Here is a 15164-nt window from a genome sequence, read left to right as displayed (position 1 = left end):
GTGACAAGTGGCTCCATCAGTGGCGTAACTACCGCCATAGCAGCAGAGGCAGCTGCCACAGGGCCCGGAACATTAGGGGCTCGGTGACAGCCACTACTGCTGCTATCATTATACTCGGGGGGTCTTTTCGAATCCCTGAGTATAATGATTGGTGGCCCGGGAGAGGTAAGAAACACAAAAATCACTGTTACTTACCTCTCCACGATCCGGGCAGGCTTCGGCCTAGTCTTCTGACGTCACATGAGCCGGGCCTGCGTCATGTGACGTCTGATGTCATTGAAGATCGACTACTTCGGAGGCCGACAGCGTAGGAGCCGAGACATAGGTGAGTAACAGAGGTTTTTTTAATGTTTTTCTCCCCCTGGGTCTCTGATTATTATACTCTGGGGTCTGAAAAGACCCCAGAGTATAATAATTGTTTAGGGACGTTCATTATGGGGCATAATACTGTGTGCAGGGGCCACTATGGGGGATAATACTGTGTGCAGGGGCCACTATGGGGCATAATACTGTGTGCAGGGGCCACTATGGGACATAATACTGTGTGCAGGGGCCACTATGGGGCATAATACTGTGTGCAGGGGCCACTATGGGGCATAATACTGTGTGCAGGGGCCACTAAGGGACATAATACTGTGTGCAGGGGCCACTATGGGGCATAATACTGTGTGCAGGGGCCACTATAGGGCATAATACTGTGTGCAGGGGCCACAATACTGTGTGCAGGGGCCACTATGGGGCATAATACTGTGTGCAGGGGCCACTATGGGGCATAATACTGTGTGCAGGGGCCACTATGGGGCATAATACTGTGTGCAGGGGCCACTATGAGGCATAATACTGTGTGCAGGGGCCACTATGGGGCATAATACTGTGTGCAGGGGCCACTATGGGGGATAATACTGTGCGGAGGCGCCACTATGGGGGATAATACTGTGTGCAGGGGCCACTACGGGGCATAATAGAGTGTGCAGGAATGCATAGCAGGGGTCGGTCGAGGCATGTCAAAAGTTCACCACGGGGCCCCGCCATTCCTAGTTACGCTACTGGGCTCTATCCACTGTGTAGTACCAGTGCCGAAGTACTGCAAGTCTGCTCTTATTTATATAAATGGGTACTAAACTGCAGTAATGGGTGTTATTTTAGGCAGATCTATAGGTTATAGATTTTATTTCAATAGTTTTACTATGTATAAAAACACAGACAAAGCTGAAAAATAACTAAACTTGAAGATTGACTGGTCATAAACATGAAGGCTTAAGACAGCTTGTTTTACTGTGATAGTAAATAACTTATTTGAGAGGATCTGTCACTTCTCCTGACATGTCTGACTTAGCAAATACTTGAATTTCCCATAAAATAGCAATTCTGTGCCATCTTTTTATTACAACTTTGCATTGTGCTGTTACTCTGTTATTCTTCCTGAAAATGTACAGTGTGACTAAATTGGCAGCTGGCCATTACAGTTCCCCTCTTCTGTAGTCTGACATTATTAGATTGTAGAAGTGGTCTACTGTCAATGATAAAAAAGAAAAAAGGCGCCCCATTCTGTCTTTTGCCATTTGTACTGTTTTATGTCTAGTCATGCATATCTACAGTGTGACGTCTTAAGGAGGTTGTTCAATGTGTTTAAGGATCCCATAGAAATAAGGAGATCATAAGGTGGACCCTGCTGCTGGCACTCACATATATGTTCTGTAAGGGCTAGTTCACACTAAGTTTTTTGTAGGTGGATTTTGACGTGAAATGCGCCTGCAAAAATGTCTCCCATTGACTTCAATGGGATCTGCTTGCTTTTTTTCCCCAACCCTCAAGTAGTAGCCGAAAAAAGATGACTTATCTTGCCGCGGGTTCTGTCGCGGATTCAGCTGCGGCTCGAGACACGCTCCAGTTTAAGCTCATTCGTTCGGCTAGCCGCGCAGAATGTTCACAAGGTGGAAAAGGTTTTCCTCCGTGTGAACATACCCTAAGGGAATCTTACTGTAACTATTGAACCTCCCTACAACACAAGACAAACAAAGCAGCACACTGTACACGGCCTAAGTTAAAGAAAAACACAAAAAGAAGAACAATAGACCAACATAGTGACCAACTGGTATAGTGGGGTAGAGGGCTCTGCCAAGAAGGGCTTACAGTTTATATGGGAAGGGGGATAGATACAGCAGATGAGGATAGGAGCTGTTCAGATGGTATGGTGGTATCTGAGTCATCAAATGTTATAGGTTTTCCCGAAGAGGTGAATCTTCAGGGTTCTCTTGAAGGTTGTGATTGTGCGGGATAATCTTATGTCCTGGGATAGTGAGTTCCAGGGTATGGGGGGATGCACTGGAGAAGTGTTGGGGGCATTTGTGTAAAGAACAGATAAGAGGAGAGTGAAGAAGGAGGCGTTTAGAGGATTAAGTGTGGGGACATAAGAGGAGATTAGGTCAGAGATGTATGGAGAGGACAGGATGTGGATGGTCTTGCATGTTAAACTCTATTTGTAGCCACTGCCAGGGAAGGGCAGCCTTAATCAGTATGCAATGGTTGTATGGTGCACCCAGAGCCGATGTCACTGAACCACAGTCTGAAAATGGATGTTCTGGCAGACATTGCCAAGGCATATCGGCTACGAACAGCTTATTTGTAAATAGAGCAAAAGTTGATTTTCTCAGAAGCAAGACTGCACTTTGACACAAAACAATGGTATGTTTGCTATGACACTAGCAACAGCATATAAGTGGTTTCTGCTTGTGGTAGACTCAATGGGTTGTCCATATAATTTGTTACAATCTTGGATCTGGAAAATAGATGAGAACCCTGCTCTACTAAATCTGAATTCCCTAACAGGATAGAAATCAGACAACCCTGTTACCTCTCACTGGAAACTCATTCATTCAAGTCCATAAAATATTTTATTTTATAAAAAAATAAACCTTCATATTTGATAAAATAACAGTTAGCCATTCAATATATTTCTATGGTTGGTGCAAGAACAAGAATTCTGTGTTGTTATGGATACTGACGGTGCTATATGAATAAATGATGCATTATTTTAATTGTATTTGACCCATAAGCTTATATTTAGGGTCATAGCCAGAGGCATACACATTTCTCCAAGGCCTTATAGTTGGTTTTACAAGTTGCAAGTGAAGTCAAAGGAAAATAGATACATACAATTCATGAATTCGTAAGAATAAAAGCAACATCTGTGCAGTGGAGATTATTCCAGATAGGGCATCGAGACCAAAGTGGCCCCTGCACACAGTATAATGTCCAATAGTGGCCCCTCCATGCAATATTATGTCTCATTGTGGCCCAATGGTGTTCGTTGCAAATATTGCAAAAATTTCAGACTCGGCAGAGCCCAAAGTTTTTGGGTACACACCCACAAACTATTATTACACTTGGATTTTTTCAGACCCCAGAATATAATGATTGGAAGTAACAACCCCCCCCAAAAAAAACAAAAAAACAAAAAAAAAAGCAGTGATACTTACCTCACCTCCATGACTCCTTGCTGTTTTTGGCCTTCTACAATAGTATCACAAATATCGGTTATACTGGCATCATTATGTGTCACGACGCCAGCCTGACCCACGTGACATCACACTATGATGTCACTACAAAGGCCGAAGACAGCACAGAGTCGTGCTGAAGAGGTAAGTAACACTGGTTTTTAATGTTTGCTCTCACCCCTAGGCCTCCAATCATACTATGGGGTCTGAAGAGACACAGAGTATAATAATACCAGCACTTCTTGGGGTTCGCTCAACAAATACTCTTGTCTTTCCTATCAATCCTCATTCTTGATCACGGCTGCCTCCACTTCCCCTTCCTCTGAAACACACAGGGCCTACTGGGGGTGGGGGGGGGGTCAGAAGCAGCCATGAGCAGGATCGGGGATTAGTAAGTAAATAGGGCCCATCTCTGCTGGGGTTACTCCAGTAGGTAATGGCCTATTTAAAAAAAAAACAAAAACAAAAAAAAAAAAAACAGTAGAGCCCAACAGTCCCCCTAAGGTCAGTACTTGAAAGGTCGATGTAAAATTACAAACTTATTTACTTAAAGCATATCTCCAATTAGAAAATAATTTTTCACAAATGAGTATTGCATGTGAATATAATAAACTGTGTCATATATCTTATTTAATAACCGTTTCCTTCTTATCTTATCAAGCTGAAATAATTTTTATATATTAGTCTATGGAAAGGGGAAAGGAATAAGATTACTGGAAAAAACACAAAAATAGCTGTAGCTGCTACACATTTTTATATATCCAAATAATTCAATATCTCTTTGAGCTGACAGTCTGTCCTGAGAGACCAAGACAGATTCAACTGAGATTTCACAGCGAGGAGGGGGGATAAAAGCCTGATAGTGACCGTACAGTATTGCCAATTGCCATTGGTATAATGGTGATTCTATAAATAAATTACAGAAATTAGTATGGAAAACAAAGGTGAGCAGAATGTAAAATAATGGCAGTCTCCTATGACAAGTTACTTTCTTTTTGCTTTGATTCTACATAAGATGTATTATTATTTGCCAGGCTCCCAGTATGTGGTAGGCTACTTTACAGATTACTGTTTTTCTTTTGTACAGGTCCAGAAATGTCTGAAACCTTTATCTCTGACCCAAAAGCAGCTGGAAGCTGTGAGGGATCTCATGGCAGTGAACATGGAAAGAGGACTAAAGGCAGAGCCAGACTGTCCATCAACATTGAAAATGCTTCCCACATTTGTCCGCTCATCTCCACTTGGCACTGGTTTGTTGCTTCTGATTTGTGGTTTTTTTGCAGGGTTTGTTATAGAGTAATATTTGGATGTAAATCAGAATCCATTATGTAGAGCCTTGTTTGCATACAAAGAACTGGCTGCTGTCTCAACTATTATAGACTTTATATAACTTAACAGATTGGGTTGTGAGTCAAAAGTTCATTTTACAAGATGGAAAATAAATTCAGTTCCAATGTACTTTCAGCTTGAAGAGATAATTACAGCAGCCCTTCTGCTCCTCTACTATATATCTCTACAGATTATAGATATATATCCATTGCGGGTATTCAAAGGCTGGGTGTAGTAGTACCCAAAATTGTACTTGTCACAGTGACCAGCAGACTCAACCATCATCCTCTAGTTCACCTCCTGGGCTCTCCTCCGCTTTCCTGCACAACCTTTCACATGTGAAGCAAACTCCCCATACTCCAGAATTCTCTGTCAAGGACATACCAAAAACTTTGACCCCTGGTTCAGCATGTTTAGGAGAGAAAACACATGTTACACACAAACAAAATACTATAGTGAGATGCCCTCTCCCCATTTTATTGACTACATATCACACCCCTAATCTGTGGGGCTATGCTACCTTGTAGGTTCTATTAGATTCCAAGGGAATCCAACAGCAAAAAAATATTGGCATAATATATCAGAATGCATAGTACCGAGATATTCTACTACCTGGGGAGAATATTTTGGAATACGGTGTGGCATGGAGGCATGGTTTATGAAGCTACTTGCGCCTTTTTTTTTTTTTTTTTTTTAAATATAAATTGCTCCTTTTTGTGGTCTTTCTCTGCCATATGTTTTATTTATGAAGCATTTGCATCTTTTTTTCCTCAGATGTTCTGCTGCCCTTTCCACTTCTGCTTTTATTTTAATTTTATTTGGGACGTGGCCTAAATAAAGATCCTTTTCACACTGTATTTATGACTTGCACTGTTTTACCTCTTCCTGACATTGGTTCTACTATGATGGCAGATGTTGGATTTTTAAACATGGCGACCGCTCACGAGGCCCCCAGTGCTTGGTCAAAGTATGATTTTTTTTTCTCACCTCCCCTGGCCAATTTAAAATATTTGCCTGTACAACCCCTTTAACTTCTATTACAGGCTGTTCTATGCATCCTGTTATAGAAGCGCCAGTAATTTGCATTAAATTGAAAATGTAATGCATTCCATTAGTGATCAAACCCCCTGGGGATCAAGACCCCTTAGAGGTATAATAATTACAGTTATAAAAAACAGATTTAGAAAAATATTCTTCCTGTATGAATGTCGTGGCAGAAAAAAAAAAAAAAAAAAAAGAGAAACTCAACTGCGTTTTTTTTTTTTTTTGCCATTTCAGCAAATGAACTTTCTCTCCAATTCCACCCCATTCAGATTTTTATACCAGCTTCCCAGTACATTGCACCATTACAAAGTACAAACACTAAGCCCCCATACTGCTCTGTGGATGGAGAAATAAAGAGGTTGTAGGGTGTGAAAGTCAGAACGTAAAAAAAAAAAATTAAAAAATACCTGCAGTCAGAAGGGACAAAAAAAAAAAAAAAAAAAAAAAAAAAAAAAAAGGGAGTGCGAATCCACACTAGTACGTGGCAGCTTAAAAAAAAGCCGGCCAGGTCAGACAGCATTAAAAGGGGGAAATTGCACAAAAATGGAGCAAACTGCACATAGCTTATAAAGACACATCTAAAGTAAGACTTGTACAACATTTAACAAGGAATTGTGTCCACCTCATAAATAGACACCACATTCAAACTAGTCTGAAAAAATGGCAGACCAGTGAAAAATATGGCCAAAAACTCTACTCAGGCTTCTAATACATATGTGCAGAGTTTAGATGCACAACCGCATAGCTATAGTGGTCAACCAAACCCAAAAACTTGGTTCGCTGTGACCTGCATCACATCTAAATAGGTATACACACATTAATATGCTAAAGAAGCGCCATGATGGCGGCAGTACTGTACAGGAGAAAATCCCCACTTATCAGACAGCTTCTTACATAGCACCTCCATGCAGGACTTACATTCATGCCACAAGTCAGGTCTTTCCACATTTCCCCCTTGCTTCCATCCTTTCTCAAAATGGCCACCAATGGAGGGTCATGTGATAAAACCTATGCATCAGCTGGAGCACAATGCGCACAGCATGGATAACAAGGGCAGATGGTTTTACCCTTAAATGCTTCCGTTTTGCACTTTCAATGAACATAACCAGTGGTACCTGTTAAAACCTTGCACTTTTTGGTAAAACTATGTGTAATTTTTGCTGCACTTAACAAACTGCAACACAATTGTGCAATCTGAATACACCCTTATAGGATTAAGTACTATTGTTAGAATTTGGCAAGCATGGAGTTAACCATTTAATGGGATTCATTAATTAAATAGGGCTACTGAGGCGGTGGGGTGGAGACAAGTGCTAGCTGTGGTGTTGGTTTGCTATGGTGAGGGTTGATATTAATAAGTATAAGGAATGAGAGGTTCTTAAGTCTTTCTCCATAAATTGCCATTTTTAAATTTTCCGAGCAACTCCCTGTGAGTTTTAGGAAATGTGGCAAGACAATGTCACTGTTCGTTTCCTCTTTTCTAGAGCTACATGCTGTACTACACCCAGAGACCTATGTGGTAATGATTCAGACTTTGAGATGTTCTTAGTACAATAGTACGCCTGTTTATAAGAATAGAAACCTGAGCCATGAATTTTCAGTAAATGTCTACGTGATTGTCCCAATTACTGGTAAACTGCGGCGACAGAAATCTGCAGTTGTTGTTCGCTGTGGCCGATCGCTTCTTTTATTTTCTGACTTGTAGTGGGGGAAAAAAATAAGAATTTGAGTCTATAGGTTGTAGCAAAACCGTGGGATTAGTACAAGGCAACATGGTTGGGTTTTATAATGAATCATTGGGCCCTGAAATTGCAATATGGTTGTGGTCACTTGTGCTATTCTTTGTGACTTGAGGGTGATACAGCATTGCTGCTAAGCCCTAAATTTACAACTTTAGATAACTGCTTCAGCCCGGTTCACATCTGTATTCGGGGAGTCCGCATGGGGATCCCCCGAACGGAATACCAAACACATCGAACACTTGTCAATGCATTCAGTATTTCGTTCGGGGGTCCCCATGCAGACTCCCTGAACAGAATACCAAACGCAGATGTGAACCAGGCCTTACCTGTTGTCATGCTGTTCCCTGACTGTACAAAATGTCCAAGAACTGTATAAATTTCCATGACGTGATGTACATAAATGCATATATCAACATAGGCTTTGAGGATTTTCACATGACAGCAATGGTGACTTACTAAGGTTGGGCTCGCATAAGATTGCTCCACTGTAGTGAAAATTAGCAGTGGCTTTTTCTAATTTTGCCATGCCAGCAAAAGTTTAAATCCCATTACGAAGCATGAAAATCAGAATGAAGTTTTACAGCGTGAACTGAAATCTTTTGGGTTAAAAAACCTACAGCGCAGATCTAGTTTGCACTGTGCTTTGCTGCTACTGTATATGGCACAGGATTAGCTACTGGCAAGGACTCTGGCCTTAATGCATTTGCATTCTGGTTCGATTTTCACCAAAACCATCATCTATCCAGTGCACCAGATTTATGTGTTTAAGGCTAAAGCCCCACATTGCCGCTGCGGAAACGCCTTGGAAAAATGCTGTGTTTTACAGTGTCTGCAAAGTGAATGAGATTCTGGCTAATCCCATCCACACATTGCAGAAAAAAAATCTTCTGTGGAAAATTGCAGTGTGTCAACTATACATGCAGAAACGTATGCAATCTTAATAAGAGAATAAAATCTGCAGAGAAAAACTCACCAAAAAACAATGGAAAAACCTGATGTTTTTTTTTTTTTCTTTCTTTCCATGGTATATTTTAGCGGCGTTTGCTATGCGGGGCCTAAGCCTTAGACATTTTTGCACTCTACTAGACTGTTTTTGTAACGTGCTGGGCTTATAAAAAGGAGAGTGGCTTTGAATGTTAGTGAAAAATATTTTTCCATGTCAAACCAACCATGAAGTTACATAAGAAAACCCTATTGGCTAGCAATCTTGTGTAAGTTGGCACGGTTTACCACGTCAAAGTGGAAAAAAAAAATGCACCAAAAATGCCTGTGCTCCCTCCTGGGTTTGTCAGGACCGTTGGTGTATGTGCCAGAATGTATCTAAAGGAAGATTATAGGATGAACAAAAACGTTCCTTTACTGTTGGAAAGTCAAGTTAAAATGGTTACGGGTTTCGGAACTTATTGCTCCCTCCTCAGACCAAAAAATGACTTTTTTTTTTTCTAAGACCGTTTGTGTCAGGCCCAGGAAACCATTCTTCACACTGACCATAGTGAGGGATGCCACGTTTTTTCTGTATTTTTATTTTTCATTTCTGGTTTAATGTTCCTATAACTAGTGCCATTGCCGCTCTGAAGCCATCCTGCCCTTCAGTGTGCCAGAGATTGATGACTAGGCTACAGTCCCTGTCCTGAACGATTCAGACATGGTTGACGGTGCAAGTAATGGTAGATTCACACTAGCGCCAGGCTCTCCACCTTTTGGAATCCGTCCCCAAATCAGTGGCAAATTCCTTTGTGTGAACTTACCCTTATGGTGTCCGCTACTTTCAGTATGAAAACAATTACATGTTTCAGTATGAGAGAAAAGTCCTCTATGCCAATTTTTGACGGTTTCTAATGGAGACTCTAGCGTAGATGTGATCCTAGCTTGTGCTGTAGTTAGACTGCTATTTTGTATATCATTCTAACGTGTATATATGTTCACTAAAAGTCAGTGATTTAACAAGAGTCCCATGGGTCTGGGTGCAAGCACTGCTCCAGGCCCACCCCCTGCTGCTAGTGCTGTAAAGTACCAGGTCACCTGCCAGAGGGCCAAGGTAATGAGGCAAGTGCAGGCTGCTGCCATGGACAGGCCCACTGATGAATATACCTCTGTGTGCCAATCTCCGCTTCTGTACTGCCTCTGCTTGCTTTGTAATTCACAGGAACCCACCCATGCGCATCTCAGTCCTCCTCAATCCAGTCAGGTGATCTCATTCTGCTGCGCATCCTCTCTCCTCCTCCCCTGTACATATCTGATCACATACATCAAAGGCTGCACTACTCTCCTGCTCTAATGTGGCTGCATCTGTCTGCGGTCAGCTGCTGTAGCTAGAGAGTGTCGGGCCCCCGGCACACTGCGGGCACGGTCACGATTGCACTCCCTGCGACTACGATCATTACGCCCCTAGTAAAAGTTATGTGATGCCTGCAGAATATCTGGTTTTGGATGTGTGCCATGTTTTTTTTTATTTTTTTTATTTTTCTTCTTTGTTTCTACTATAGAAAGTGGTGAATTCTTAGTGGTTGACCTTGGAGGAGCCAAATTCCGAATTGCATACGTGATATTGGACGGCTCTCGTGGGGTAAAGATGGATAATGAAGTATATAACATTCCAGAGGAAATTATGACTGGAACAGGGCAGAAGGTAAATGTAGTAAAGATATTTCTGGTTTTATGTGGACTAGTTCAATCTGGTCCATTTTAACACACTGGTGAGCCCAGTGCAAAAGATTCATAAATGGACCCCCCTATCAGCACCCCTTAGAAATACCTACACAAACTACAATGCCCTATCAGTGGCTCCTACATGGTATAATGCCCCTTAGTGGCCCATCACACTATAAATTGCCCCTGCAGATGCATCAGGCATTAGCAGGTCCCCCCCCCCCTCACTCAGTGGCCCATCATGCTTTAACCAGTCCCAATCCGCTGGCCCCTCAGACATAATATTATGTCCTCTTCCACTTTGCCCCCTCAGTATAATGTCTCCTATCCAGGCTGCCATCCCCCCCACTTAGTACAAGGTCCCCTTTGGACGTTGTCTCCTCCATATCATGTCTCCTATCTAGGTTGCCCCAACCCCAGTATCAAACACAGAAAAAAAAAACACCTACAACTCTGCTTTCCTTGTTCCCTTTTTTCTCTGCTCTCCGCTGCTGGTAACTTCAGGGAGGAACATATGTGATGTGACTACATCGCGCCTACTTCTCTGGAGCAGTACACTGGGAGCAGAGACAGCGGAGAAGCTGAATGGTGATGCAGGGAGCTGTTCGTATCCTGCATCACCATTGTGCTCCATGCAAATGCGCTCAGAGGATGCAGATGGATTTAAGCTACGACATATCAGGGCAGCACAGAACAGTGCTGTACAAAGAGCCCCTCTGCTATCATAGGGCCTGGTGTAAGTGCACTATTGGCCCTATGGTTAAAATGACCCTGAATATAATGTTCAGCAGAGTGGCATATGGACTGCATGCCGCTTTTATACCTTGTTGGACAAAATTAAAATGAAATGCCTCCCCCTATGTATGGTGCTCCTGACATGGAATTGCAACCAGGATTTCTGGATTATGTTATATATTTGAGTGTCGCCCTATTATATTTTATATAGTATTTGAGATTATGCACAGCACCATTTACAGCTTTAATTTTTACAGAGCCATAATAAAACTTTCCCAGCAGTGTGTGGAACATCTAGTGCTCCTCACTACACCTACACTCTATGCCCCCTTCCATTAAAATACTGACCATACAAGTGGCCTAAGAGCTCTTTCACACTCAATCCCACAGGGAGCCAGGGGCGTAACTTGAGAGGGTGCAGTAGCACCAGGGCCCAGTAGCCTTAGGGGGCCCATAAGTACTGGCATCAGTATTGAGATTGCAGCTTCCATCTGGCCATGGAGACCCACAGATTACCCTAACCATACTAAGGTGGATTAAACTTCTTAGCCCTCGTAACCATCACTATCAAGAATTCACTGTAGGGATGAGGTAGGGGACAAAAGATTGCATCAGGGCCCTCAAGACTTTAATTACGCCACTGCAGGGAGCCATTATACTCTATGCGCCACTACTGATTTTTATTAAAGGAGTGAACAGATCATAGATCTCTCTGATGTGTAAGTTGACTCATTGGACCTATGGTTGGGTTGTGACTTACAGCAGTAGTACAGGCGCACAATGAAACTGGTGCTTGAATATAGCTTCTCCTTGAAGAATTGCACATTTTGCTTGTTGGGAAGTTGAATGATATTTAGGCAGAATTTCGATATTTATCCTAGAGAAACTCTTTTAGCTTTTTTTTTTTTTTTCTTGTAATAAATGTCTTTCTAAATGTTCGATAGTTGTTGACTAAGTAACGATTAGGCAGAAAGGTTTTTAATATTTTTTGTATAATATTGGTTTCTTCCACCTAGCAGTATATAAAATGTCTCCACGTGAAAATAAGACTATAACGCTGGCACATTAAACCTCAATTACAAGTGTTAACCTGATGACAGAAATGCCATTATTTACCAAGGTTTTTTTTTTCTCTTTTGCAATAATTTGTGTAAGTAGCTGTGTACGTTGACATCTGAAATAATTCCAAATTTCACAACACTTAGGCTAATGTAATGCAGAAATGCCAACGACATACAGTTTAGTAATTGCAAGTGCAAACCATTTAAGGCATTTTAAAGGAGAAATAAAAAAGAAACCTCTTAATTTTGTAAATTCATAAATTGCCTCTGGAGAGAGATTTACGGTTTCACAAACTTTATATGTATATTTAGGATTTCCTTTTTGAACTAGGTCCTGAATTTATAAGGCTAAGGCCCCATAAGGCAGGCTATAGGAAGAAACACTGCGGGAAAAACTGTGGTGGCAATGCATGGTCTATCTGCCTCCATTATAACTATAGGAAAATTGCCAACATTTCCATAGGTATAATTGACTGCTTTGGAAATCGCATATTTTTTTGCAATATGTGGATGAAATAACTAAAAGCCCATCCACTTTCCAACGTGGCCAAACCGCAGTGTTTACACCACGTTTCACCAGCCTAAAAGTGAAAAACGATGCATGTCACGTTGAGGGTTCAAAGGAGTACTGTCTTTGCTGGGTACCTTTTTCAGGTATACAGTGTCTTCCAGACAGACTTCTTTAAGGTTTCAAATGTATATCTTGAATGAACTCTCCATACTTTTATACTGTATATACTCCCGTAAATGTTCCATTAAGACCTCACTCTCAAATTCTCCAATTTGTTGTCATTAGGGGTATTACCATATTCCTTAACCTGTGGTTCTTTAAACCCCTGAATGAGATCCCCCCAAACTGGAAGCAAGTCTAAACACTATCTTGTCCTAGTTCTCCAAAAATCTTAGTTTTAGCTTCAACTGAGGCTTTCCTGGGACTATGCATTTTTGGAAATCTCGACATGTCCATTATACCTATGGAAACACTGGCGTTTTCTATATAGGTACAGTTGGAGTTTCTATGAAAAACGCTGTGAGGAAAAGAACATGACTGCAGCGGAAATGCAATTTTTTTTTTTTTTTTTTGCTGCGCTTTTTGGATGTCTCGCTATGTGGGACCTTAGCCTTAAAAAGAATCCTTGACTTTGCCATTGACCGATAGGACTGACTAAGTGCCTTTGCATCTAAGTATATGGGCATAAAATCCATGTGAAGGAAATATTTTTGACTCTTGTTTTCTTGTTGTCCCTACAGCTGTTTGATCACGTTGCTGAGTGTCTTGGCCATTTTCTTCAAAAACGAAACTTCAAGCACAAAATATTCCCCCTTGGTTTTACATTTTCTTTCCCCTGTCAGCAGAGTCAATTAGACAAGGTAAGAGCTTTGTCCTCCTGTGGGCTTCATATAGAAATTTGCCTTTCCTATTAAGAAATGTAAGACTTGCAGAAACCCTAAGGGAGCATTCACATGGAGTAATGTGGCGCAGATTCTGCCACGATAACTTGCAGCAGAATCAGCACTGATAAAAAGACTCCCATTTACTTCAATGTGTTACGCACATTAAACGGAACCCATTGAAGTCATTGGGAGTCTTTTTATCAGCGCTGATTCTGCCGCCAGTTATCATGGCAGAATCAGCGCCAAATTACTCCGTGTGAATGCCCCCTAACCATCATTGAACAGTAGGTGCTAGATTCCAGAGAGACCAGTGAACAAAATTTGTGTGTGTTTCCTGGTCTGAATACAACTAGAAAATATATAGTATGCAGCAGCTGACCCGCTGAAAATACACTTAATGTGTCACCAGCCTTAGGGCCCGCCTCGTCGCTTATTTGAAGCGTTTTTTACACGTGTAAAAAATTTCATTAAAGTCAATGGGAGTGCTAATTTTACACGTGTATTCTATACACGTGTATTATGCTAAAATGCGCTCGCGTTAACTGCACGGGCCCTTAGGGTCAGTGCACATTGAGTTTTTTGGCACTGATTTTGACGCTGAATCCGCCTCAAAATCAGCCTCCAAAAAAAGCCCTGCAATGGAGTTCTATTGGGAGGCTTTTTTTGGAGGCTGATTTTGAGGCGCATTCAGTGGCAAAATCAGTGCCAAAAAACTCAGCGTGCACTGACCCTAATGGTCCATTCACATGGAGGAAAATGGTGCTGAATTTCAGCGCTGGAAAAAAAAATAAAGCCTCCCATTAACTTCAATGGGTTCCTTTTTCTGCTAACAGAATTTCTGCTAGTTTTTTTTTTTTTTTTTTCAGTGCTGAAATTCAGCACCAAATTCAGCGCCATTTTCCTTTGTGTGAATGGACACTTAGGCTAATTCACATGTAGCAAATTTGTTGGAGAAATTTCTGAATACAGCGTGCTGCAAAAACATCGACTTTCTGCATGTGCAGTCACTTTCAGGTGCATGGAATGGATTTCTCTGTCTGAGTAGCTCAGTCCCATCACTTTAATTCTACATGGGCAGAGCATGGATTCCTGCTATTCATGCCAGTCAGGTCTTGATGGGCTTGACTTTAACCCTATGGCTTGTTACCTTTTTGCAGAGTGTTCTCATTTCTTGGACCAAAGGATTTCATTGTTCTGGTGTCGAAGGACAAGATGTGGTTCAGCTGTTAAAAGACGCCGTTCATAGACGTGGGGTGAGTGTAGCATACAGTATGTAGTTTTGTAGTAATATTGAATTGGTTTTAGGGCAGTATATTAATCGCCCACCCATTCTTACAGGAATATAAAGTTGATATCATTGCCATTGTCAATGACACAGTTGGGACCATGATGAGTTGTGGCTACGAAGACCATAGCTGTGAAGTTGGCTTTATTGTTGGTAAGTTCACTCAGGACTTTGGAATCTGTTTAAAACCATGAGTTTTCAAAAAACTGGAAAAATATTTTATGGTCCATCTTAAGGATATTAGATGGATGGCCGGTGTCATGGTACCCTTACACCTTACTGTAACTATTTAATGGGAACATAACATTAAAATGGGCACCACTTCCCCATCATTGTTTACTAGACACAGGTCTGTACTTTTAATAGTATCTGTACCAAGCATTATAGTCATGGCCAGCTCCAGGTTTGTGTGGGCCCTTGGGCGACA

General features: G+C 41.5%; 1 protein-coding gene across 3 annotated transcripts in view; it reads left to right on the top strand.

Annotated features, from left to right (window-relative positions):
• HK3 (hexokinase 3) overlaps positions 1 to 15164 on the top strand; it is a 57488-nt gene that overhangs the window by 21444 nt on the left and 20880 nt on the right. For all 3 annotated transcript variants that reach the window (XM_075274649.1, XM_075274648.1, XM_075274647.1), the window contains 5 exons: positions 4585 to 4747; positions 10099 to 10241; positions 13309 to 13428; positions 14610 to 14705; positions 14791 to 14890. In XM_075274649.1, the coding sequence (XP_075130750.1) occupies positions 4585 to 4747; positions 10099 to 10241; positions 13309 to 13428; positions 14610 to 14705; positions 14791 to 14890 (622 nt within the window). The remainder of the gene's footprint in view (positions 1 to 4584; positions 4748 to 10098; positions 10242 to 13308; positions 13429 to 14609; positions 14706 to 14790; positions 14891 to 15164) is intronic.

This window comes from Leptodactylus fuscus, chromosome 5 (genome assembly GCF_031893055.1).
Source record: "Leptodactylus fuscus isolate aLepFus1 chromosome 5, aLepFus1.hap2, whole genome shotgun sequence".
NCBI classification, from domain to species: Eukaryota; Metazoa; Chordata; class Amphibia; order Anura; family Leptodactylidae; genus Leptodactylus; species Leptodactylus fuscus.
Note: the sequence above shows the minus strand (reverse complement) of the source record. Positions and strands in the feature narration are given on the sequence as shown.